We start from the raw sequence: 24,216 nt of genomic DNA, 5'->3' as shown, positions 1-24,216 counted from the left end.
TCGATGATGTTCTAGGCCATGACGACTTGGAGGTCGACGACAAGCCGAGGTCGACTCCCCCAACCTAAGGGCAAGCAGCATGACAAGATCTCCATCATTTATGCCGTCATTTTGACTCCACTGTCTTCTGTGTCATTACCAGGAAGAGGCGGGAGAGACTTGTTTCTGAGACTCTCTTTACTCAACCTTGGTTGACCTCCATAGCCACTATCAGCACTCTCTGGTTTCCCAGGTGCAGGGCCCTTGGGTGGGGTGGGAGGCGGTGCGCGGGTCGGCGGTGGCATCCTGTCCTTTGCAGGAGTCTTGGGCCGAATATCGCTCGTCTCCCCGGCCTCCTCAACAATTGGGAGGATAGGTTCGTGCATCGAATCGTGCGGCTCGGCCACAGAAACTGTTCGGAGTGTCCTCTCTGGCGGCACTTGCTTTTCTGCCGCGCCATTCTGTTCCACCCGCTGTGCTTCCTTAGACGCTCTCTCCACCACCTCCCGTGCCTCTGGCGACAGCGGTCCTGGAGGTGGCGCTGGGGGCTGGTAGTCGGGCATGGGAGGAATCCCGTGGTGAGACTTCATCTGGTACGAGCTGCGTGTAGCTTGGGCCATCTCTTCATCTTTCCGTTGGGCCTCGCGGTGGGCTTCCTCCTCTGACATGGTGACCCCCTGGATGAAGTTGTAAAATCGATCGCCATATTGGTCTGGTGGCAGAGCTGAGATCTGAGTCCTGTCGCTGGTTAAACCCTTCCAGAAGTGCTCAATTTTCTTTATCATTCCATACTGTAGCTTGTTAGCAACCATCCCTCTTCCCCAAAGCAACGAAGGGCGTGATACGTACGTGAGTCAAACAGTCAATGACGCCAAGATAGTATATCTCGTCTCCCGGAGTGTCATCTTCGTGGGTCGCACGGAATCCACCGTCATCTTGGTTGAAGACAAAGCCACTCCGGCTTTTGCCCTCCTCCAACTCGTCCGGCATCTTGTCCAGCGCCTGTCCTATAGGTACGGGCCTTTCTGATCGGATCATCTGCCTCAGCTCCCGGGCCTTTCGAGCATTCTCCAACTTGGAGGGGGTGCGCAGGAGCACCGACTGCGGCTCGTCGTCTGCGTTCTTCTCGCCGCCTGGATTGAATACCTGGAGGGTCTTATCGCGAAGATTCTCCTCGTTTCCTCGCGTGAGATCGTGGATACCCACGAGAAGAGAGTAATCCATGATTTGCAACCGCTTCAACAGAACAACGTCTCGTTGAAGCTGTTGAAGAAACATTCGTTTCTTCTCCAGACCAAGCTCCAAGTGACGTTTCCGTCGGAGCCAGTTGAGGTCCTTCAACGTAGCCCTGGGATTCTTGTCCAGATCCTCCTCTTTGTAGTCCCGCCCAATAGTCGAACCCTTCAAATCGAAAGTTGTGTGGATGTCTCGATGCGGAGGGAAGAGGTTGTTCATGACCACGAAATGAATCTTCTTGCCATAAGGCAGCTTCACCCTGTGTAGGCCATAAAACTGAGACAGAAGTGTGTTGGGGTTCTCCATGACGTGCTCGTAGTATTCCTTGAGTATCTTCCTCAGAAACTTGTGCTCGGCATGGTGGATCGTCTTGATGATATACTTGTAGTCTCGGGAAAAGTAGAAGAAGCTGCCACTCTTTCCCGGCGACCCAAGCTCCGAGAGAATGTATTTACCGGTCAGAGACATGAGGTAGTCGGCGGGATCGAGACGGAAGAGCGCACGCAGCCGCCGAAAAACCCAGGGAGCATAGTCTTTGAACTTGAAATCATACTTGGCCGAAGGAACCAGCTCGTTACCGGCGCTGTTTGTTTCCATGTGTTAGCCCTGCTGGAGCCCAGGTCGGCTCTCAGTGACTTACATATCAAACGTTGACTTTTGTTTAACCTGAAAGTCTGCGTCGGTTAACTCCCTGTCAAGCTTCGCATTCGTCCTTGAGACAGAAACCCGGATCCCCGTCAACATGTTATAAGCCGTGACCCAGTTGGCGTGCGACTCGTCCACCTTGGTTCCAACCAAAACACGGTCGTCATCCTCCTCTTCCTTTCTCTTCCGCTTGCTTGCCCGCTTTTGACGGTACGCCTCGGCCCATCGTTGTGCGTCCTCATCGGGTACGATCTCGTCACGGGGAGCATCTGACTGCATCGACCGCGTCGTCCTCCGAGCTAGGCTAAGGGAGGCTCTCCTAGTGCCTGAGGTAACTGTCGGGGAAAAGCGGCCACTGGATTGTGCTGTATCCATAGACGGTCGGCCAGGCGCCAGCTTCGGAACTTCGAGCGTGTGCCTTTGCTTGAGTGTTGAGCCGGGGTGTGGAGGCTGCAGGTGATTGGACGAGGAGTTGGGGGTACTCCCATGGTAGACTGGGGGGGATGATAGGCGGTGAGGAGGACTTTTGGGTGGCGTATGGTCGTTGGTGGGAGATGTGGACGAGAGGAAAGGCTGGCTTTGAGAGGACGGTAGACCGTCGGATGGTATCGTCGGGAGCGCAGGCTTGGACTGCTCACTGCTCCTCCGGGGGGGCCTCTCGGTAGCGAAAGACCCAATTGACGAGAGCGAGTTGTGTGAAGCATCGATGGGATAAAATGAAGATGTCGCCTTGGCAGAACTATCTACCCCATTGACAGTAGAGTTGGGAAGAGCCTGACGCGGCGCGGTTCGGTCGGGCAGATTGGTGATGACGTTCGACGACCGGGGTGTATTTTGAGCAGAATCATCGTCGAAATCACGATCATCGTACCCTCCAGAGACGCTCTTGCCGTTAGGAAGGGAGCTCATGCTTGTTGGTCGAGTGACGTTGCCATTCGAGGTCATCGGAGCAGCGTCCGAGGTATCGGAGTCGTGGATCGACGAGTTGGAGGTTTCTTCAAAGGGCTCATGGATGACGCTGGAGCGCTGCTGCTGCTCAATGGAAGGCCCCTTCGCCTTGGGATCCTCCACGGCGGCGATGCCAAGTTGGTTGTGAGGGTCGAAGTTAAGGATATGTGAGTTGTCGTGAAAGATGGGCGAGGTGGTTTCGTCTAGGAACGAGGGCATTTCGAGAGATGGGGGAGCACTGGCCCACGGCCAACCAGAGCGCAGATGGCTTGGACACGGCAATGTCGTGCGGCACGAGTGCTAAACTCGGCACGGGGTACGAGCACAAAAGGTGGCAATGAAAGTGCTATTATCGGAAGAGCAATGCTGCGGCCGCGTCCGCCGTCGTCTGGAGTCGTCGATTCTAGTCGTGGTCGTGGCCGCTAACGTGGTTGTCGGGGGGTCGTCGGGAGTTGTTGTCGTGGTCGTGGTCGAACAAGGTAGCAGGACAAGGCAAAGGCAGAATGGACTAGTGGGAATGTGCAATGAACAAAGGAAGATGCGAAAACAAACGAGGCTCTGTGTCGCAGGCCAGTCAGATCATGCCTGCGTCTCTTGGGGTATCGTGGAAGGCGGAAATGAAGGAGATTGGCAACGCACAGGCTCAGCTGGTGCAAGACTGAGGTGCAAGGATGGCTGGCATCCTGACGCCCAGGTTGTTGGCTGCAATCCGTCACCCTGTCTTACCCGCTGTGGAGCAGCTGGCGTGGCTTCGCCCTCCAGCGACGAGCCCAGGCCTGGCAGCGGGCTGGGCAGTGGGAAACACCACTGTAACGCTGTTTGAGCGCTGGCAACGGCTTCTGCGGGCCCCACCTCAGGTTTCTTGGCCCAGCGGTTGGAACTTGCTGCCTCATGCACCGCGCAGCAGCACGCCAGGGCCCCTGAATACGACGGGATCTTGGACTCCATTTCTGAATCTTTAATACAAGAAGGTTTGCCTTTCATACATTTGACAGACCAGAACATAACCAGCCACAAACAATTGGGTTTGGGAGTTCATCCAAGCCTTTCCAGTGGATGGAGGCCCCTGATGGCTCCCCTGAGGCGAGGAGCCATCAGGCCTTGGCAGCGCTGACCAGGAGGCATTGAGGGGCCCGTCTTCTGGTGAACGGCCTATGACCTGGAGGCAGCCCGAAAGCTCGGCCCTTGACAACCAGCCTGCCAAGCAGCAGCCCAGGCAACCCAGGCAACCCAGCAACCTGGACGCCCGTCCTTCAACACCCTCCCTATTCGTAGATCTTGGCCATGTCGCTACAGCACGTCAACTTGGAAGTTGATGCATTTTAGGCGACACGTTGGGAAGGTCGAACATCCGCGATTGCTGCATAGTAGTACAACCCTACCACAGCAGCACAGCACATCTGTCGGAGACGGGGACTTGTTTGCGTTGTGGCCATCCCTCGTATCACACCCTCAGTTGCGTCACGGGCTCTGCCTTGGCGCTGAAGAAAGATATCAACGAGCCGCCCATGCAGCCAAATCCAACCAGCCAGCTCTACATTGCCCTAGCCTCCCTACCCATATCTAAATGGCGGGATGACCCCCAATGTATTCCCGACCGGCCATACTGAGCAACTGGCCAGCGGCCATCAATCAACCTACAGCACTCTGGTATTATTATACGTACGAAGACGCATTACTACGAGTTACTATCCCGCCAGGATGTTGGCTGGAATAATCGCGGCAGGCTGGATACGAAGTACTGAGCCATGAACTGCCCATTGCCTATTATCACGCTCTTTGTCGCGGTCGCTTCTCGCTGAACAATGACCTCATGCGCGGGTCTCAATTAAGGAATTCACGGCAGAGATACGTGGATCATCACGTCAGAAAGTCGGGGTCGACGACATTTTCCCTTGCCCCATTCAGCGACAGTAAATTGCAGCCGCATCAGCAGGTAATTAATCCTAACAAACGACTTTTGGTATTTGCTCTTTCTTTAAATCTATCTTGCAGGCCGCCTGCTATTATCATTTTGTATATACGTATAAAGTAAGTACGGATAAGCAGGTAGTTAGCCCCATGGTCTCCATGCCAGCCTCATCGCATTGCCTCTAGTATGTGAAGTTGCTAAGCTCTGTCCCCACCAAGTTGAGCTCAGTTTATGATTTGGGGTTTCAAAGGCGTGTCCTCAAGCGCTTCGACATGCAGACTGGCGCTGACTCCATCGGGCGGACTTGTGGACAATGTCTGGCCCAAATTCGAGACTCTACGAAGTATTGTCCCGCCTAAGACTCGTCGTATGCCCGAGTGGGCACTGCAACATGAGCAAGAGCGCCCCAGCCTGTACATGTGCTGTCCGAGTTGACTCGCGGAACATCGAGTTAGCCTCGACCTTGGGGTTTCTTGCCCAGCACACTTCTCATCGACTTCGAAGATTGACCGGTATTTCTATCCCTAACCTATTTCCAACTTATGCCCCGGAGGCCACTCCAGCCTCGGCATAGCCAGCAGCTTGTCCGGTGGAAGCGTCCCAGTCTCTAGGCAAACTCCTAATCCCGCTGGGTCAAAATCATCCGTCCACTGTGATGCCGCCGAACGAGTGCAGCGGCTGCGGCGACGGCTGCACAGGAGAGGCCGGGAGGCCAAGCTGAGCGCCTGGTAGGGTTCGGAGATCAACAAGTGCTTCCCGCCCACACAGCCTCCAGGCCCGCTCAGCTTCGCCATGACATCCTGCCCAGAGCCGGTCCAAGAATTAAAGGACAGCTCGGTAAGTGACCCCGACTCCCCGCTATTTAGAGGAGTCGTTGAATTAACATAGGAATCCCCCTTGGAGCCGCATGCAACTCAACGGCATTGGGTTCGGCGCAACTCTCGATCCCAACCCCCCTCGGCGTCCAGTCTCACCGGCCGAATTGTCTTATGTGTCCAACGCGCTCATTTTTGGAGATCCATCAGAGGTTCCATTCGCAGTTGGGCCCCCTCACGGCCCACAAGGTCCCCCAGATTCATTGAGGGGAAGGAGAGGCGGAGGATGGCGCGCGTGACGGGGCTGCACCACTCGTCAGAGGGGCTGTCTTCACAACCTTCAAGCTTGCTTGAGAGCGACACGCCCAGTCCACTAGCTAATGGTGGGTGTAGCTCCTGCAGTCGACCTAGAGGAACTAGACAGACTGAGCTTGCTGGCGAGGGAGGAAGTGGGAAAGGGGGCGGTCAAAACTGCTCCATAACAGCACCCCATACTCGTAGGTAGTCCACACTGGGGGAGATTAATCTTCGCACTGTACGGATCGAGTAACCTGAATGCCAGCCTCGCGGGGTTTGGTGGCCTAGTGAAAGTACTGCCTAGGACGTACGTACTTTACCTACTTAATACCACATTCTCCCCACTTGGGCACTTACTACCGAGGTATTCATAGCGAGCATCATAAGAGCTGCATGGAATGCTCGGGGAAATGGATCGGCCCATCATTGAAAACGCCCTGTGTGGTGGTGCTATGCGGCCAACTTTGTGATCCGCCGAGTTAAATGTTGAAGTTGAATCCACGGTGCTCGGCGCTTCAGACCGAAATCGAATTACCTTCAGTGCCAGACAGTGGGGCCCCCGCCGCACCGGTGTCGGGACCTCGCCTCGGCTGGCCGTACTTCGTGCCATCTATAAGCCGCCAGCCTTCGCCTCTCCAATCCCAACTCCAACTCCAACCCCAACTCCGCACCTCCACGTTTCTCCCCAGACTTCTTCTCCCTTCACACAGCCATCATGTTCCGACCGGTACTGAGGACCTGCGCGCGGAGTGCCGCCCAGCTGCGGCCAATGGCCGCCAGAAGCTTCGCGTCTGCTCCCACCAATACCTTCAACTGGGAGGATCCCCTCTACTCTAAGAACCTCCTGACCGAGGAGGAGCTGGCCATTGGCGAGACCGCTGAGCGCTATTGCCAGGAGCGCCTGGCGCCCCGGATCCTGCGTACGTCCTCACCCTTGGAACGCGTGTCTACAAGACCGAGCTAACATGACGTAGAGGCCTACCGCGACGAAGACTATGATGCGACGATGCTGCAGGAGATGGGCGAGCTCGGCCTGCTGGGTTCCGGCATCGAGGGCTACGGTTGCGCGGGCGTCTCCACCGTCGCCGGCGGCCTCATCACCCGTGCGGTCGAGCGCGTCGACAGCGGCTACCGATCTGGCATGTCGGTCCAGTCGTCCCTGGTCATGGGCGGCATCAACGAGTTTGGCACAGAGGAGCAGAAGGAGAGGTTTCTCCCCGAGATGGCCAAGGGCAAGCTCCTCGGCGCCTTCGGGCTGACAGAGCCCAACCACGGCAGCGACCCGGGAAGCATGGAGACGGTGGCCAAGCCCCACCCTACCAAGAAGGGATACTACTCTCTCAGCGGAGCGAAGACGTGGATCACCAACAGCCCCATCGCGGACGTTCTAGTGGTGTGGGCCAAGATGCAGGAGACGGGCAAGATCAAGGGATTCCTGGTCGAGCGGAAGGACTGCCCGCCCGGAACGCTGGAGACTCCGGCTATTAAGAACAAGAACGGCTTGAGGGCGTCGATAACGGGCATGATCCAGCTAGATGAGTGCCCCGTCCCCGAGGCGAACATGTTCCCCGATGTGGAGGGTCTCAGGGGCCCCTTCAGCTGCCTCAACAGCGCCCGCTACGGCATCTCCCTCGGCGTCATGGGTGCGCTGGAGGACTGCCTTGCGCGCGCGCGCACCTACGCCCTCGAGCGCAAGCAGTTCAAGGGCAACCCGCTGGCCAAGTACCAGCTCATCCAGAAGAAGCTCGCCGACGCGGCGACGGACGCCGCGTACGGAACGCTGGCGTCGATCCAGGTCGGCCGGCTCAAGGACGAGGGCAAGGCCACACCCGAGATGATCAGCATGGTGAAGCGCCAGAACTGCGACGCCGCGCTGCGCAACGCGCGGGTGCTGCAGGAGATCTTTGGCGGCAACGCTGTAAGTGACGAGTACGGTATCGGCCGCCACGTGGCCAACCTCTATGTCACGCAAACATATGAGGGACAGAGCGATATTCACAGCCTGATCCTGGGCAGGGCCATCACTGGTGTCCAGGCTTTCTGTTAATAATTGTATCAATGTAAAACCAATACCTAGTACCTTCTTGCAATGCCATGTGTCTGATGCACCCCGTGTATAAACAAAGCAGCCAACGGTCAAACCTTGTGATCTGGTATGGGCGCTGAGTAAGTGTTACATGTCAATCTGACAATCGAACCGTCCTCAAGGAGAAGAGCGCGGTAAGGTAAGTGTACCTATGCATCAGCGTCATGGTACGAAGTGAAAAGCCTGGTTGGGCTTAAGCCAACAGGCAAACCATGTGGCAAACCAATGATTCTTCGGTTCTGCATGCACAAGATGGTTCATGTCGCAGCCCGACCGGGCTCAGGATGCTTACGGATCCAGAGCCCAAGAGGGCGCTGATTTGAGGCCTGAGAGGTGCGAGTCACTGCCATCGAAGTTGGGGGAAGATTGTGGTAGCCGCCAGCGAGACGGCCTGACACGAGGCTTAGACAATGCTGAGAAATGAGTCAACTCTTAGCAGGACTTTGCATGACAATACGTGTAACGAGGTGGCCTCCCTGTTAATATTGTACCTAGCGCCGGGTGGCGGCGCGCCAATGTGACCCAGCGCAGACGTTCGCAACAGGCCGCTCAGGCGTGGGCCAAAAAAAGCCTGACTTTTCGGGCTGCCAAGCCTTCCCTCTTTTCTCCCCCTCCACTTCCTCTCTCTGCCCGGTTTGGCTCCTGACAATCACTCACGACTCTCTTCTTCCTGCATCCCCGTCACCCACGACACCCAACGTCAACATATCCAACCGGCGCTTCTGGCCACAAAGTCCACCCAAAAACTCGACATTTTCTTCTCTCGAATCGACTGCACTGCAGAATCGACCTCCTCACCCCGCCTTGACGTCTGAAGTTGCGCCTTCATCGTCGTGCGTCATTCCCGCCTTCGGTGGCTTTTTCGCCTACGCCTGCTAACCATCCGCCGCCTTGCAGGAGACCACGACTGCGAGAATCCTCGCACCACCCCTAGATACCCTCCCACCCAAAACACACAGAGCACGATGGCTCTCAAGCGCATCAACAAGGAACTCACTGACCTCGGCCGGTACGTTGGATTCCCCTCGTCGCCCTCCGACAGCGCCCGGCGGGATCCCGCAACCAGTCCCAGGATGTGGGGCTGGCATAGGCGGGGTTCTCAGCCTATCGCGGGTGTCTCTTTACGAGCCTGTTTGAATGCTCGGGGGCCTGTTCAGCGGCATGAAAATCATAATGAGCAGTTTTGGCTAACTTTTGATCTCGTAGTGACCCGCCGTCCTCCTGCTCCGCCGGTCCCATCGGCGAAGATCTGGTATGCAACTGCCCCGCCCCCTCATCCTCATGATAAGCAGCCTGGTCTCCCAGCCTCAACACCAGCAAATCTTCTGGGAGCACCGTTCAACAACGTCAAATCAACCGCGCTCGTTCCGAATATGCTCTGACCAAATTAATAGTTCCACTGGCAAGCCACTATCATGGGTCCTGTAAGTATTAACCCGCACAGATACCCCTCCCCCGCCCCACGGGATCTTCAACGGATCGCGGTATTACTGTTTGCATAGTGACGTGCGCTTGTCGCCGCGATGTGTACATTACCACATACCTTGAAAGGTTTTCGCTGACTTTTTTTTTTTTTTTGGCAGGGCGAGTCACCTTACTCTGGCGGCGTCTTCTTTCTCGCTATCCACTTCCCTACCGACTATCCCTTCAAGCCTCCTAAGGTCAACTTCACCACCAGGATCTACCACCCCAATATCAACTCCAACGGCAGCATCTGCTTGGATATCCTGAGGGACCAGTGGAGCCCGGCTCTGACCATTTCCAAAGGTGAGGAACTCCAACCATTTTTTGTTGGGATATTTGGCTGACAAATATGCGATAATAGTCCTTCTGTCTATCTGCTCCATGCTGACGGACCCCAACCCCGACGACCCTCTTGTCCCTGAGATCGCCCACGTGTACAAGACCGACCGCCCGCGATACGAGGCCACTGCCCGGGAGTGGACCCGCAAGTATGCGATCTAGCGTGCTTGACGCGTTTCGGGGGCGATGAGGCACGGCGATATATTTTCTTCCTCTGTCTCTATAACGACTGCGACCTGAGATGTGGTGAACATGGGGATCATGCTCGGTGCCGAGCGGACTTCCGGAATCATAGCGAGGCCACGGGCGATGTCGGACGCTGGCCGAGCTAGAGCTCTCGGCGGCGACGACGAGGGTTTTGCAGGGTGGAACAAAGAACAGACCAGGCATGATACATGATGAGTTATTGAGGGGACCCGGCGATTAGCTTTCGGACAGCATTGACGAGTTATTATACTCAATAACAGCACGCATCTTTATGTTGCAGTTCATACGTCTTACAGTGAATGTAATTACCTACCTATGCGAACTAATACGATGGGCTCCAGATGCGTTCCGAGCGGCGACACTTGGTTAGGTAAGGTTCCTTTCACGATTACAGTGACATCCATGCATCACCATCTGCCGAGGGTGACATCGTGGTACCCCTGGCGCCTTTCCGGCGATGCCTGCAGCAGAACGGTGTTTCACATACCGCGACCTGAGGTTCTTGACACGGAGAGGGGTCGAGGCTTGGAGAACTATCAAATACGAAGTCTCCTAGTAGAATATAGCGAAACGGTGCGAGCGTAGAGATGGGCTGATTGCGCCCTCACGTGTGAGACTCTGTGTACCATTGGGGGATGGGGAACAGCGTTTGATGGGCTATGGTGGTGATCCCTCTATGGCCACGATGTAGCATCGCCAATATGGCAACCATACAAAGCAAGCGGGCAAGGCATGCAACCATTTTGCGCCCAAATCAATCAGTTGATCTCTATAATGACGAGTTACTTGTTAAGTTGTGCGATTTTGTATTTTCCCCATCAAGAACCAGCCCCTTGATAGCGCCGGTTGGGCTGGTGAGAGGGACCCCCAGCCAGGCGCATCCTCATACAATGTAAGTCTCATCATCATACAGGCCGCGCCACGACCAGTTTCTAACCCTGAAAAGTGCCCTAAGGTTGACCAAAGCTTGGGTTCTTCGGATATCTCTACCTCTTGAATTTCTTCTCTATTCCTTGTTTCCTACGAACCCCATGGTTGATACGTTCGTTCTAGACACGCATTTCCTTTGAGATACCCTCTTTTCGCCGATTCAGCTGGTTCTGAGGCCTTCACGACTATTATTATTGATTAATCAGGTCTCTACAGTGTCTCGCAGTTTTCAAGAATATACTGGCCGAGAGCATTTCAAAATCTTCGAGTAAAAACCAAAGCCGTTACCGACGAACGACAGACAGTCTGGACTGTGGTGTCAAGCAGTAGGCCTGACCCAGGCTGCTGCCATATCTCGTCGTCAAGATGAGCTACGAAAACTACTACGGGATTGAGCGGCCCTCTGAACGCTCGAGATGGACTCCCCTCACGCGGATGCTGCTCGCCGGCGAGATGACACAGGAGACACAGCAAGAGCTGGCACCGAGGGACAGGTTTGCCCGGTGGATGATCAACGAGGGATACCGGAAAGTGTGAGAAGTTCCCTGGCATGTACGCATGGAAGATATGGGAAAGAAAGGGTGCTGACTCGGCTTTGGACAGATTCGTTGCCGTCTTTGTGCTCGCGCATGGCCTCATCTTCGCCTTTGGGTGCGTGCACTACGCCATGAAGGAGAGCCTTGAGAGCTCTCGAGAGACATTCGGATTCACCTTTGTCGTGGCGCGCTCTTCGGCGCTGGTTCTGCACGTTGACATTGGAATTATCATGCTACCGGTTTGCCGGACGCTCATCTCGCTGCTGCGCCGGACGCCCCTGAACGGCATCATCCAGTTCGACAAGAACATCAGCTTCCACAAGATGACGGCGTGGTCCATCGTCTTCTTCTCGTGGCTGCACACCATCTCTCACTGGGTCAACTTTGGGCGCGTCGCCGCACGCAACGGGCTCGGGTTCTACGGCTGGCTGCTGGCCAACTTCGCCTCCGGGCCCGGCTGGACGGGCTACGTGATGCTGGTGGCCCTCATGGGCATGGTGGCCACGTCCATGGAGAAGCCGCGGCGGGCTAACTACGAGCGCTTCTGGTACACACACCACATGTTTGTCGTCTTCTTCCTGTTCTGGGCCATCCACGGCGCATACTGCATGATCCAGCCGGACGTGGCGCCCTTCTGCACCAGCCTGGGGGCGTCCGCCATCGGCGTCTTCTGGCAGTACTGGATGTACGGCGGCTTCATATACCTGGCCGAGCGGGCGGCACGCGAGGTCCGTGGCCGGCACAAGACGTACATATCCAAGGTCATCCAGCATCCGAGCAATGTGTGCGAGATCCAGATCAAGAAGGAGCACACCAAGACGCGCGCAGGCCAGTACATCTTCCTGTCCTGCCCGGCTGTGTCTCTCTGGCAGTACCACCCCTTTACGCTCACGAGTGCGCCCGAGGAGGATTACATCTCGGTGCACATGCGGTGCGTCGGGGACTTCACCAAGGAGTTTGCCAAGACGCTTGGATGTGACTGGGACAACAAGGCCGACACCAGCAAGGTTGTGGGCATCGATGGCGAGGGAGAGAATGGGGACCCACGACTCCGCCGTGTCCTACCAAGAGTGTACATCGACGGGCCCTTTGGATCAGCTTCAGAGGATGTGTTCAAGTACGAGGTGTCTATCCTCGTCGGCGCGGGAATCGGCGTCACGCCGTTCGCCTCGATCCTCAAGAGCATCTGGTACCGGATGAACTTCCCCAAGAAGCGGACGCGACTGAGCAAGGTGTACTTCTTCTGGATCTGCCGCGACTTTGGGTCCTTCGAGTGGTTCCGGTCGCTGCTGCTGGCAGTCGAGGCGCAGGATGTGGACAACCGCATCGAGATTCACACGTACCTGACGGCCAAGATCAAGGCCGACGATGCGACAAACATCATGATCAACGACGCCAACGCGGACAAGGACGCCATCACCGGCCTGCGCAGCCCGACCAACTTTGGCCGCCCCAACTGGGACATGATATTCCGGGGCATTCGGAAGCTGCATGCTCCTGCCGAGGCGGGTGTCTTCTTTTGCGGCCCCAAGGGGCTGGGGAGCTCGCTCCATGTGTACTGCAACAAGTACACAGAACCTGGGTAAGTTCCGATCTCTGTTTTGAAGAGGCCCCGAGAGGTGCTAACATATAAGCAGTTTCTCCTTTATCTGGGGCAAAGAGAACTTCTAGTTGGGCGGCTGGTGAGTGCGTGGAGCGCATTCGGGGTCCTTGGTTGAGGAGATAGATCAAGAAATAACCCTAAGAGGTGCAACTACTCGGGCTGCAACAGAGCATTATCACAATAATTATCATGGTACTGTAGTAATATTGTCACGAAAATAATGATACTTTTTTCATAATAATATGGCGGTTTATACTAGGACCTGCGAACAGCCCGAATAGGGGTTTGTTACAGCCCGAGTAGCTTTGCTCCTCCTAGGAGCCTACCTGCAACCAAGAGAGTTAGACTCACCTAGTGAGAGGATTTAACCAGTTGCCTCTATTTATTTCTACGCATTGACCTCCCACCCTACGAGTTCTTTACTTTAGCACCATCACATCTTCACCACAACTCCAACATCACAACAGACCTTCCACCGCCACACTTCCCACTCTGCATCAAGACAACCTATCTTGGGGCCATTGGTTGAAAAGAAATGGCCTCCTGTGGCGGTGAGACTTTTGGCGACAACTCGCAGGAGAATGAGCCAGGCCAACCCTTGCAACAGCCTATTGATGGAGCTGGCCCCGAGGTTGCTGGAACGCGAGAGAACTCCCACATGCAACATGCCGATGACGCTCCCACTTCTATCCATGAACCGACCGAGATGATGGATACTGATTCGGAGTCATCAAACCTATCTACGGATGAAATTGGAGAGACACCATCAACCGAGGCCGAATTTGACACCACCACAGAGGAGACAACTCTGGAAGCGGATACTATCCAGCATCAACCAGACACGGTTAGCCAACTGCATGACTTGGCAGCGGCAATGACCGACGCAAAGCATGAGTACTTGGACATCAGAGGGAGACTTGAGAAATATGTAGATGCTGAGAAGGATATGAGGGAAAACATCAGCCTCTGGAAGCGACGACTTGACGAGCTGAGCGCGTGGTTCACTTGTATCGAAGCCTGGGTACAGGCTGCCATTGCGTCAGGAGAGCTTGGGCGTGTCGAAAACCTTATCCTGAGGTACTTTTACGAGCGGAAGCTCGCCTATAAGAAGCCGGCGGAGGACAATGAGGCCCTGCGTCTTAGGCCAGATGAGGTGGGCCGCTGATCGGCTCGAGCGTTGGAGAGTTATAAAAGACCTCATGGACACGGTGCAGTTCATACCGCAATAGCATGGGTCCAGAGCTTGATTGGAGTTGACGGATATTGCTACATGGGTTCATGGGGATTGATGAGGCTCTGCAGGTATCATTCTTTTAGCGGTTCTTGGTTGCGTTCTCCTTGGGTTCTTTGGGTCGTGTTACATAGACGTTTTCCGTCTATCCTTCTAGCTGGGCTTACTAGCTGTCTTTTCTCTTTTAATTGGTGCACCCATTTAAGGTAGATCGAGAGGGAAAACGCGGCGATGGTGATATTTAACAACGAAAGCCAGCGACAAACTTGGAGGAAGCACAACTAGGTAGGTAGCTTAGCAGAGGTTGTGGCATCTTAGTCTCAATCCTACAGCAACATCAATCAAGCACTTGTTTACAATCACTGGAGTCACCTTTTGTTTCTGCATAGGTATCATAGACCACGAGCGTCTAGGAATTGTTAGGTTGAAATAAGTACCGTATGTGAGACAAGCCTGAGGACTGCCCTTTCTTAACTATGAGTAGGAATAAAGACCGTATTTTTGTGCCGCCTGTCAGATTGGCTGGCGCAGTAAGATAGAGCACCAACAAACCTTTTAAAAGACATACTCGTACTAAACGCTCCCAAGGTAAGACTAAGACATTATAACAACTCGTCGCGATGCTACGAGTACGAATAGGCACTCTGACATCAGATACGATTGCTGCTGGCCTTGATTATGACGGTGGGGTGGTACAATTCACAGAACCGAGCCCTGAAGAAATTGGATCCCGTATTAATATCCTAACTAGGTGGGCGATGCCGAGGTCACCCGCAGAAATCCGAGACCCCAGAACTGGTTCGCACTTGTATGTATCCGTATTCGTATGATTGGGTCGCTCTGGGAAAATAACACGGCGCTGGTAATATTCGTGCAGGTCCAGCTGGCCCCACGGCTGAATAGTGCATCACCCCTTCTGTCGGTATCGGCTGTTATGACGTTCAAGTTGTGGTATTCGTAGTCGGGTGGTCATAATATGAGACACAAGAGACACGAGGCGAAGCCAAATGTGGCGGTTCGTTTCTCACCTCTTAGAAGGGGGCTGAAGGAAGCAGTCACGGGCCGAAGTGTAACGTCTCTTCCTGCCAGCTCGCCGCCATCAACGTTCGTCTCACTCGTGCGTCGTGCCTTCCCGTTTGGCTTCAGAAGGATCAGGTCGCGATGTGAATGGAACTGTTCGCTGCTCGCCCGAAACAATTTTCGGTGCGATGCAGGCGAGATGATGGGATCTTGGGATCAAGATCAATTATGCGTTACCCCGATGCCTTATCTGTGGTGCTGCTGTCCACTGCCGTCATTTCCACCCACTACTGTGTATCGCTCCCATCCGCGTCAATTCCGAAATGTTTATCATGTGGTTTTTTTTTTTGGCGGCTTGCGGCTTTGTTGTCGGCGAAAGAGATCACCAGCATGCAACCTCTTATAGGTAATACTATTGTAATAGCCCACGTCAGCTTATCAGAGTACTCTGGAGAACCACAATATATGTTCTCCAGCGACCAGTTAGCGCCCCTGAAACCAACCACTAGTACTGATCCCCAGAGACCCAGGTTTACGGCCAAAGGCAAGGCCTTGGAAGCAAGGGCCCTAGTCTTGTGGCCGCTTGCCTCCGTCAACAAGCGACTCGAGCCTAGCTTGGACCTCAAACGAAGCCATGAGCCAAGTTACACGGCGGACTCAATTGGCGCTGTTAGCCTACGTCGCGAGTCGCCAATCCCGCCCTAGCAAACAACTTGAAACCAACCTCGAGTCGTGAGAGCAGTGACATGATCTGTTTCTCCGACTTTTCTACCATGGTATACATATCGTTGATCAATCACCACCCTCCGAGGCGGCGCTGCAACAACAGCGCAGAGTTGCCTCTACGTAGTATAAACTGTGGACTGATTGTCACAAGGCGGCGCAGCAAGAGGGTCCTGTCAAAGTCAGTCGGCTTCTGCAAGGGCAGCGAATCAGGTGGTCCAAGTCGGACCGTAGTGACCCCACAGTGTACCCATCCACTGCCATCCACTGTCATCCATGGCCGCTCATCCACTCATCTCCTGCGTGGAATCCCTCCTGGGACGCGGACTAGCGGACCCCGTTTGGTCACCCGCTCTCGCCTGACTTCGCAACGGTCACAAACTTTGCCATTTCATACCTGCCTTTAACCCCCCCCAAAACGTCCATACAAAGGTAGTCCGTTCGTTAGTCTTTACTCCTTTTGTCCAATTTCGACCTTCTTTTCTTCGACCTTTGCCTATCTCTCTCTTTGCATTCCAGAGCGCGCACTCCAATCTCCACCATGCGACCGCACTGGGTACTGCTCCCTCTGCTCAGCGGCCTCGTCGGCAGCGCCGCCGCCGACCTGGCCGAAAGGCAGATCTCTGAAAGCTCCGTAATATCTTTGGACGACCCGTTGCCAACATCGAGCGAAACGGAAGGAGAAGCCACCACTACTACCGAAGATGAGCCCACGTCAACAACCGAAGAAGCCGACACTACGAAGACCGTGACGACCACCGTCAGCGGCGAAGCCGGAAAGGACACCACCACATTCACCACTATCACCAAGGTAATCACTGTGGTTTCCACCGACACCGAGTTTGAAACGACCACCGTGACGAGCAGCAACGAGGAAACGGCTACCAAGACCATCTACGAGACAACAACCGTGTACAGCGACAAGCGCAGATGGCTTCAGGAGGCAGAGCCCACCGCCCCCTGTGCCGAGGTTGAGGCCACACCCACGAACCCGATACCCGCGCCCACCGCCACCTCTGTAGATTCAGCGATCTTGGAGATTAAGGCGCGTGCTCAGCCCGCTGCTGCTCTGGAGAAGCGCGCCATCATCACGGTGACGGAGACCAAGACTGCGGACGGTGCCGACGGATCAACCGTTGTCAACACCCGCACGGCGACCAAGACCACTCTCGAGGTCACCACGGCCACCAAGGTGATTACGGAGACGGAGCAGGCCGGTGCTAAAACCACAGTGACTGTTACCAGTACGCTGACTGAGACCGCCGCGCGGGTTTCAACGGGCGTAACTGAGCCCACCGATGCGCCTACTGAAGACAACGGCAGTAATGATGACAGCGGTGGCCTATCAGTTGGGGCCAAGGCTGGAATAGGTGCTGGTGTGGGTGTCGCTGGTCTTGCCCTCATTGTTGGCCTAATTTGGTTCTGCGTCAAGAGACGCCGCAGTGGCCCTAAGCCCGACCACGATGACTTGATTGGCGCCTCCGAGGTCCCCGTCGGCGCTGCTGCTGCTGGTGCCGGCCGCCGCACGCCGCCTATGTCTCACACTCCCTCGAGTGCGGGAGGTCTGGCCCCGGGTCCTAAAACCAATGCTGCCCCCGAGGGCTACCGCGGAACTGCCATGGGCGACGGCCGCGCTGGATATGCCAAACCAGAGCCATACGGCGCGGCATACACCAGAGCTTCGGCGTATAACAAGAGCCCCAGCCCTGGCACAGCGTACTCCCGACCATCCCCAACCGAGCGGAGTAGCACCCTGAGATCAGGTGATCAGCTCCCGCAACACTCAACTCCCACAGAAATGGAGGGCGCCGGGTTTGAAGATCGTCATCCGTCGCCCCATGCTGCCGAGCTGGGCAGCGACGGCGCAGGCGCTGCCAGGTGGCACAACTCCAACGCGGCCGAGATCGACGGCCACCAGGCTGTGAACCAGCAGAACGGCCCGGTGTACGAGATGCCCGCTGGGGACTACCGATAGGCAGCGACGTGGGTGCTAGAGAGTGGGTGATGGTTGGAAAGTATTACCACAACGATGCGGACTCGGCACGAGAGTCTGATAATGGGACAAAGGCGTCACGGGGGCTGTATTCACATTAGGACGTGGGGAGGTTGGCCGCACAGTGGCATTCCCCGCGGGGTATTTATGAATCTCCGGCGCGAGGAGACGAATAATAATTCGAAGTTGCGCCATGTAGATACTATTGGATAGTCGAAATCTTATTTTCACTTGTACGACATGATCGAGTTGGACTCGAGATGGTGTACTCGTACGGAATACGGACTCGTACGGAATACTCGTAATACCGACAGTAGGGAACCCCCCACCTTGATAAGGAGGTACCCTAGATATGTGGCGGACTCCAAATCAACGATGAAACACACAGCATCATTCCACAACCTACGGGTGTCTTTGAGCCACACACTCTCAGTCATCATGGACGGATTACGGTGGTATTGAGCGCTCTACGGGTGGAGTTGACTTGGTGGCGCTGGATCACGCCATTGGCTCAGGTACAGGAGAAAAATACTTCAACTCACCACCCGAGTCCCCGAAGCGTCCGTTTAGAGTCTTGGCCATGGTTTTTGCCGAGTCTTTGCGCCTCGGGCGTTCTCGACTATGGTATCTGACAACCCACCTAGGCGAGGTAGGCAGGGTCCCGCATGCCTTGGTAGTAATGGGGGTGAGGGGGAGGCATAAGGTAATAATATACCTAGTGCCCTGAAGAACTTGGGGGTTTGAACCTTCCGTGATCTCACAACATGCTCCCACCGCTGTCGCTACCAGCGTGAGCAGTTGCGCTCTTTTATCTTGCGACGCTGATCCAATTCCCTCTTCGCTCCGATCCCTATTATACTTTTGACCTCATTCATACACTCGCTGAGACACTCGCTAAGACGCCCGAGCCGGCTGTGTCTCGGACGGCTCCGGCTGCGAACTTGGGGTTCCTATTACTGACTCACTGTCTCGCTTTTTTACATAAGGTAACCTTTAAAGTCTCCCTACCCCCGGGAAATCACCACCAACCACCACCGTAGCGATTGCCCCTACAGTCGTCGCCATGGAAGAGCCAGAAGCCGAGAAGAGGGTCGAGACGTGGCCGGCCGGCGACGCCAACCAGTCGCTCGACGAGGAGGCCGAGCTGGCCAAGCACGTCGATGAGAAGAAGATGGTCCGCAAGCTGGATCTGTATCTCATCCCGCTCATCATGGCCCTCTATCTCTTCAGTTTCCTCGACAGGTTAGTTTCTCCCCCGAACTTTGGGACACGGAACATAGGATCCTGACAGCGACACCCCAGAGTCAACATTGGCAACGCCCGCCTCTACGGCCTCGAGGAGGACCTCGGCCTCTCCTCCAGCCAGTTCCAGGTCTGCGTATCCATCCTCTTCGTCACCTACCTCGTCTTCGAGGTGCCCTCCAACCTGGTCCTCAAGCTCTTTACCCCGCGCCGCTGGATCGCCTTTATCGCCGTCACCTGGGGCATCATCGCCACCATGACTGGCCTTGTCGAATCCTACGGCAGTCTCATTGCAGTGCGCCTACTCCTTGGCGTCGTCGAGGCCGGTCTCTTCCCGGGGCTCAACGTCTACCTCACCTTTTTCTACTCCAAGCACGAGCTCGCCCTACGCGTTGGTTACCTCTTCGTCAGCGCCGCCATCGCGGGTGCGCTTGGGGGCCTGCTCGCCTATGGCATCGGCCACATGGACGGCGTCCAGGGCATGAGCGGCTGGCGATGGATCATGATTATCGAGGGGATGCCTAGCGTGGTCCTGGGCATCATCACTTACTTTGCCCTGCCCAACGACGCCCAGTCGGCGTACTTCCTCACCAGGGAGGAGAAGGCTCTCATGGAGGTCCGCCGCCGTCGCGAGTACGGAAACACCGTGTCCAGCCAGCAGTTCAACAAGAAGGACATGAACCGCGCCTTTACCGACTGGAAAGTCTGGGCCTTTAGCATCGCCCAGTTTGGCGTCGACACCATGCTCTACGGTATGTCCTCGCTTTCCTCCCATATGCTAGGCCGAGAGAGTACCATGATGGACTAACACCGCCCACCAGGCTTCTCGACGTTCCTGCCGACCATCATTAACGGTCTCGGAGACTGGAGCCCCGCAGAGGTCCAGCTCCTCACCGTGCCTTGCTACTTCCTCGGTGCTACGGCGTACATGGCCATCGCCTTTGTCTCTGACCGCACGCAGCAGCGCGGCCTCTTCTGTGTCCTGTTTGGCGCCATCAGCGTCATCGGCTACGGCATCCTGCTCGCCGACGTTCCCAGTGGTGTGCACTACTTTGGGTGCTTCCTCGTCGCCGGGGGCCTGTATGTAGTCGTTGGCCTGCCACTTGCCTGGGTAAGTCCCTGGAAGTTCCGGAGCAACAAGATGATACGGACGTACTAACGTGCCCCCTTTAGCTCCCCACCAACTCACCGCGTTATGGGAAGCGCACGACCAGCACAGGTTTGCAGCTCACCCTCGGCAATACCTCAGGGATCATGTCCGCGTTCATCTAGTCAGTCTCCCCTCCCCTCATATCTCTCTCCACGTCCCGCAAGCTAACCCACGTCGACAGCCCCGCCGCGGATAAACCGCACTACACCCGTGGGCATGCCGTCACGCTGAGTATGGTCGGGATGGGCGCCCTCATCTACGCCTTCATGTGGTTCTGGTACCGTCGTGAGAACGCGCGCCGCGACTCGGGAGAAGCATCTGCCGTGGAGAAGTACAGGGGCATGTCGGAGGAGGAGCTTAAGGAGCTGGGCGATGATAGCCCGCACTACCGGTACACAATTTGATCCCGGTGCTCTGCATGTAGGAAAGTATTGTGGTGTTTTTAGAGAGTAGACGGGGTTGGATAGAAAGCGCATTCTCTAGAATTAGAAAGCGATAGCAGGGATAAAGGAGTTGTTTATCGAAGGATCATTATGATGACCACTAAATTCATTATAACAGACATTCATTCTTATACCAAGTATAAGTAAATACCTTCGAGTTGTGAGAAAAGCAGTCCTGCGCCTGAGCCGTGTGTCTGGTGTTCCCGTTCCACTCGTGCCCCGCTCTGTGATGCATTGAGACCTCAAAGACATCCGTCTCTCTCTAGAGCCCAATTCCCCACCTCCCGCCGCCGATTTCGCATCCAACTCTATTGTCAACTCTCAACTCTTCCTAAACGACCCAAAAACGCAAAGCACAATAATATCCGTCTGACAAAAAACAAACAATGGCGCCAGTCACCCACGTTGTCATGTTCCAGCCCAAGGCCGAGGTTTCGGCTGAGGTTGCGAAGGAGGTAAGAGCTCTTTATCCGGGCCCCCATATTGGCGTCGCCCACAGAGTACACCTATGGTGCGCAAACGGGAGGGGCCCTGGCAGCTGACAAGAGAGCGGCGTAGTTGTTCGACGACATGTTCGCCCTCAAGGACAAGTGCATCCATCCGGCGACGAACAAGCCGTACATCAAGTCGTCCGTCGGAGGCAAGGACAACAGCATTGAGGGGCTGCAGGTGAGTGAGGCTTGCTTTTGTCCACAACAGCTGCCTCCAACGCTAGTGGGATAGATGGAACTGACGATGGGCTGGCCAATCTCTAGGGCGGCATCACGCACATCTTCATTGTCGAGTTCGAGTCTGCCGAGGACAGGGAGTACTACGTCAAGGAAGATGCTGCCCACAAGGCCTTCCTGGAGAAGCACTTCCCGAACCTGGCCAAGGCCCAGGTGATTGACTTCACGCCCGGAGTGTTCTGATTAGGGACAGAGGCGGATGGACAATGGGCCATGAGTGTTGCTACTAGGTAGAATTCATGCAGAAGACTACCTCTGATATACGACAGAGCACAAAGAAGGCTACTTGACCTCGAATTCTGATATCTCATTGTAGTATTCGTACGTACTAGAGAGAGAACCTAGTAGTAGTACGTAGTATTTCGTGCTTTGCTGAGCACGGAGCACCTAGGGGCCAAGGGTGGCCTTGCGGTCTCGGGGGGGAAAGAGTAGCTTGCCCGCGTAGTAGCCAATCAAGGGCCGCCAATACGTCATAGGATCGCCTGAGATCGACCGTGGCGGGCAGGAGCCGCCCGCGCCAGTGCTTCTTGGAGCCTCCCCATGGAGCTGTTGCTGGCCTGCCCAGGGCTGCTCTCGATGCCCTGTGGTGATGGAGCAATGCTGCAACAGGCCGCAACCCGCAACCACCATGCTCTAGACCGCCTCGCATGCAATCTGTTTGTCTTTGCAATATTTCTCATCCCTCCAACACGTTGACGGTGCCGACTTCAACTATTGGATTTCCCATCTTGTCGTTAGTGTTCACGTGTGCTCACAGTGTTGGCGCCTCATACCTCTGGTCTTCATCGCCAGTCAAGTCGCTAGTTAAGTCGCCGACATAGCAGCATACCGCACGTATATCGAATCGCAGTTCCCACCTGCCCCCCACACCAACGGCATCAAGGGTCCTATCCTCGATCGTCTCGATATAAATCATCAGCAACACTCTGTACACTTTCAAACCTGACGGTCACACATACCCTGCATACCAGGTCGCGGCCCGATCCAGAGTCGCCCGCCATGGCGCAGACGTCACACCCCACCCTCACCAACCTGCCTCCCCCGGGGTCCAACCCAGAGACCCCGTCTGAGATGCCGTGCGTTCTCCCCTGGCCATGCGCCGAGCTGACATTGCATCCTGTCCCTAGACTCGAGCTCACATTGAACAGAGGCACTCCAACCAGCACGACCACCTCCCTCAGCGCTCTGTCCACGACCGCCATCAAAGACGGCCACCGCGGCCACTTTCCCCAAGGCCCAGGCCTGGATTGCGGCCACCAGCACAGCCCCTCCACGACCAGCCTTGAGGCTGAACGAGCCGACCGTATCTCCCGACTCGCCGGGCTCGAACGTGTGTCCACCGTCCGTGCTCCTCCGCACAATCCCAGCGGCGGTGTCGGAGGCGGCACATCGTCCCTGTCACCGCAGACGACGCCCACCTCGACGGGGTTCCCCACCAACTACCCCCCGACGCACCCCTTGACGCCTGCATACTTTGACGGCAATGGACAGCCCGTGGCCGTCACCAAGATGAGCACGGTGGGCACCGCAAGCGCGACGGAGAGCCATGTGGGCGAGGGCTCTGAGATGCGGGGCACGGCCGGCGAGCGCGACGAGGACATGCTCAGCACGGATACGAACTACCGCGAGGCGGAATCAGTGGCGAGCATGGGGGCATATCCTGACGCTATGGATGAGGACCTGGACAGGCTTGGCCACGGCGGCTACGACGACCGGATGAGCGACGACGGCTCCGCATCGCTTGTTGGATTCGGCGAGGGCGCCGGCAGCACCGTTTCGGGGCCAATCTACCACCGGCGACCGGTACCAAACGCCGCCGCCGCACAGCAAGCTGGGCTCGGCGAGATAAGACGGGATCGTGACATACCCATGGTAAGCGGTAGCGACACACCCGTGACAGCAACTGCGATGCAGGAGCGACGTGACGCTCGCATGATGGATGGTGTTGCCGCTGACCACCCCCATGGTACCCCCACGGGACCGGAAGGCTTCGTTGATACCACCTTCCGGGGCCCTATCCCTATGTCGAGTCCTCAGGCTCGGGAGACGGCCGAGACCATTGTCCAGCAGCTGGATCATGGTGAAGCCACTGCCGGACCATCGGCTCTGAGTAGCTCCGGAAAAGAAGGACAGCCCCTTGGAAAGTTCTACTTTGAGGGTGAAAAGCGGGATTGATCGTGGGGACAAAAAAAAACAGAAGAGGTCTCGAGGGGCATCGGCGGCTATTTGATTGATTCAGCTCGTCATTTTTGTTTCTGTATTGATCAATGTTCGCACAAGCCAGGGATTTGGGAATGGGAGGCAAACTCGGCGTCTTGTTTTATCTTTAGGAAGCTGGATGTGCGCTCCGGCACTGTGAGGACTTAGTATTGTATCCAAGAGTGTTTTGTGCACCTGTATCTCAAGGACGGTCGGATTAAGTGATCGGTCCTTGAAATAATACGAATTGTGTCGTTCGAAGGGTCAAAACCTCGTTGTTGATGCTGCCGTGAAACTAGTATCTCCATGGCCTTAGGATCTCACTTTGTTCACGATATCAGGTAGATGCCCCCCCTCTGTACCAACCCATATACAACATGGCATATCCTCCTTGCTTCCTTCTTGAATGTTCATCCTGTCGTCTCGGTCTGTCTACGGACGAACAGTGGGAAATCACTCAGTACCCAGCGTATATCCCTATCTGCGCCCA

The 24,216-nt window shown here is 55.7% G+C and overlaps 9 protein-coding genes across 9 annotated transcripts; 8 read left to right on the top strand and 1 right to left on the bottom strand.

Annotated features, from left to right (window-relative positions):
• Positions 1-98: 98 nt before the first annotated feature.
• MSS4 (1-phosphatidylinositol-4-phosphate 5-kinase) lies at positions 99-3,027 on the bottom strand (the record flags this gene model as incomplete). Its single annotated transcript, XM_083196860.1, has 3 exons — positions 99-770; positions 829-1,798; positions 1,856-3,027. 3 exons carry the CDS (start codon positions 3,025-3,027, stop codon positions 99-101), a joined length of 2,814 nt encoding a protein of 937 aa, XP_083048068.1.
• A 3,520-nt stretch (positions 3,028-6,547) lies between these two features.
• ACO1O0_007486 (acyl-CoA dehydrogenase/oxidase) lies at positions 6,548-7,879 on the top strand (the record flags this gene model as incomplete). The annotated part of the gene is made up of 2 exons (XM_083196859.1): positions 6,548-6,752; positions 6,807-7,879. The coding sequence occupies 2 exons, from the start codon at positions 6,548-6,550 to the stop codon at positions 7,877-7,879; spliced, it is 1,278 nt and encodes a 425-aa protein (XP_083048067.1).
• A 1,004-nt stretch (positions 7,880-8,883) lies between these two features.
• Positions 8,884-9,883, top strand: UBC4 (ubiquitin-conjugating enzyme/RWD-like protein; the record flags this gene model as incomplete). The annotated part of the gene is made up of 5 exons (XM_083196858.1): positions 8,884-8,927; positions 9,125-9,170; positions 9,313-9,342; positions 9,502-9,685; positions 9,744-9,883. 5 exons carry the CDS (start codon positions 8,884-8,886, stop codon positions 9,881-9,883), a joined length of 444 nt encoding a protein of 147 aa, XP_083048066.1.
• Positions 9,884-11,224: 1,341 nt separating this feature from the next.
• On the top strand, positions 11,225-13,065 carry ACO1O0_007484 (ferric reductase NAD binding domain-containing protein; the record flags this gene model as incomplete). The annotated part of the gene is made up of 3 exons (XM_083196857.1): positions 11,225-11,391; positions 11,462-12,976; positions 13,032-13,065. 3 exons carry the CDS (start codon positions 11,225-11,227, stop codon positions 13,063-13,065), a joined length of 1,716 nt encoding a protein of 571 aa, XP_083048065.1.
• Positions 13,066-13,532: 467 nt separating this feature from the next.
• ACO1O0_007483 (uncharacterized protein) lies at positions 13,533-14,162 on the top strand (the record flags this gene model as incomplete). The annotated part of the gene is made up of 1 exon (XM_083196856.1): positions 13,533-14,162. The coding sequence occupies one exon, from the start codon at positions 13,533-13,535 to the stop codon at positions 14,160-14,162; it is 630 nt and encodes a 209-aa protein (XP_083048064.1).
• A 2,350-nt stretch (positions 14,163-16,512) lies between these two features.
• ACO1O0_007482 (uncharacterized protein) lies at positions 16,513-17,946 on the top strand (the record flags this gene model as incomplete). The annotated part of the gene is made up of 1 exon (XM_083196855.1): positions 16,513-17,946. One exon carries the CDS (start codon positions 16,513-16,515, stop codon positions 17,944-17,946), a length of 1,434 nt encoding a protein of 477 aa, XP_083048063.1.
• A 1,081-nt stretch (positions 17,947-19,027) lies between these two features.
• ACO1O0_007481 (major facilitator superfamily domain-containing protein) lies at positions 19,028-20,760 on the top strand (the record flags this gene model as incomplete). Its single annotated transcript, XM_083196854.1, has 4 exons — positions 19,028-19,206; positions 19,267-19,958; positions 20,028-20,358; positions 20,538-20,760. 4 exons carry the CDS (start codon positions 19,028-19,030, stop codon positions 20,758-20,760), a joined length of 1,425 nt encoding a protein of 474 aa, XP_083048062.1.
• A 425-nt stretch (positions 20,761-21,185) lies between these two features.
• ACO1O0_007480 (Dabb family protein) lies at positions 21,186-21,710 on the top strand (the record flags this gene model as incomplete). Its single annotated transcript, XM_083196853.1, has 3 exons — positions 21,186-21,254; positions 21,358-21,468; positions 21,555-21,710. The coding sequence occupies 3 exons, from the start codon at positions 21,186-21,188 to the stop codon at positions 21,708-21,710; spliced, it is 336 nt and encodes a 111-aa protein (XP_083048061.1).
• Positions 21,711-22,526: 816 nt separating this feature from the next.
• Positions 22,527-23,702, top strand: ACO1O0_007479 (uncharacterized protein; the record flags this gene model as incomplete). Its single annotated transcript, XM_083196852.1, has 2 exons — positions 22,527-22,603; positions 22,655-23,702. The coding sequence occupies 2 exons, from the start codon at positions 22,527-22,529 to the stop codon at positions 23,700-23,702; spliced, it is 1,125 nt and encodes a 374-aa protein (XP_083048060.1).
• Positions 23,703-24,216: the final 514 nt, after the last annotated feature.

Source organism: Amphichorda felina, assembly GCF_050947745.1.
Source record: "Amphichorda felina strain 45539 chromosome Unknown scaffold_7, whole genome shotgun sequence".
NCBI lineage: Eukaryota > Fungi > Ascomycota > Sordariomycetes > Hypocreales > Bionectriaceae > Amphichorda > Amphichorda felina.
The sequence above is the reverse complement of the archived record's forward strand: the minus strand, read 5'-3'. Positions and strand labels throughout refer to the sequence as shown.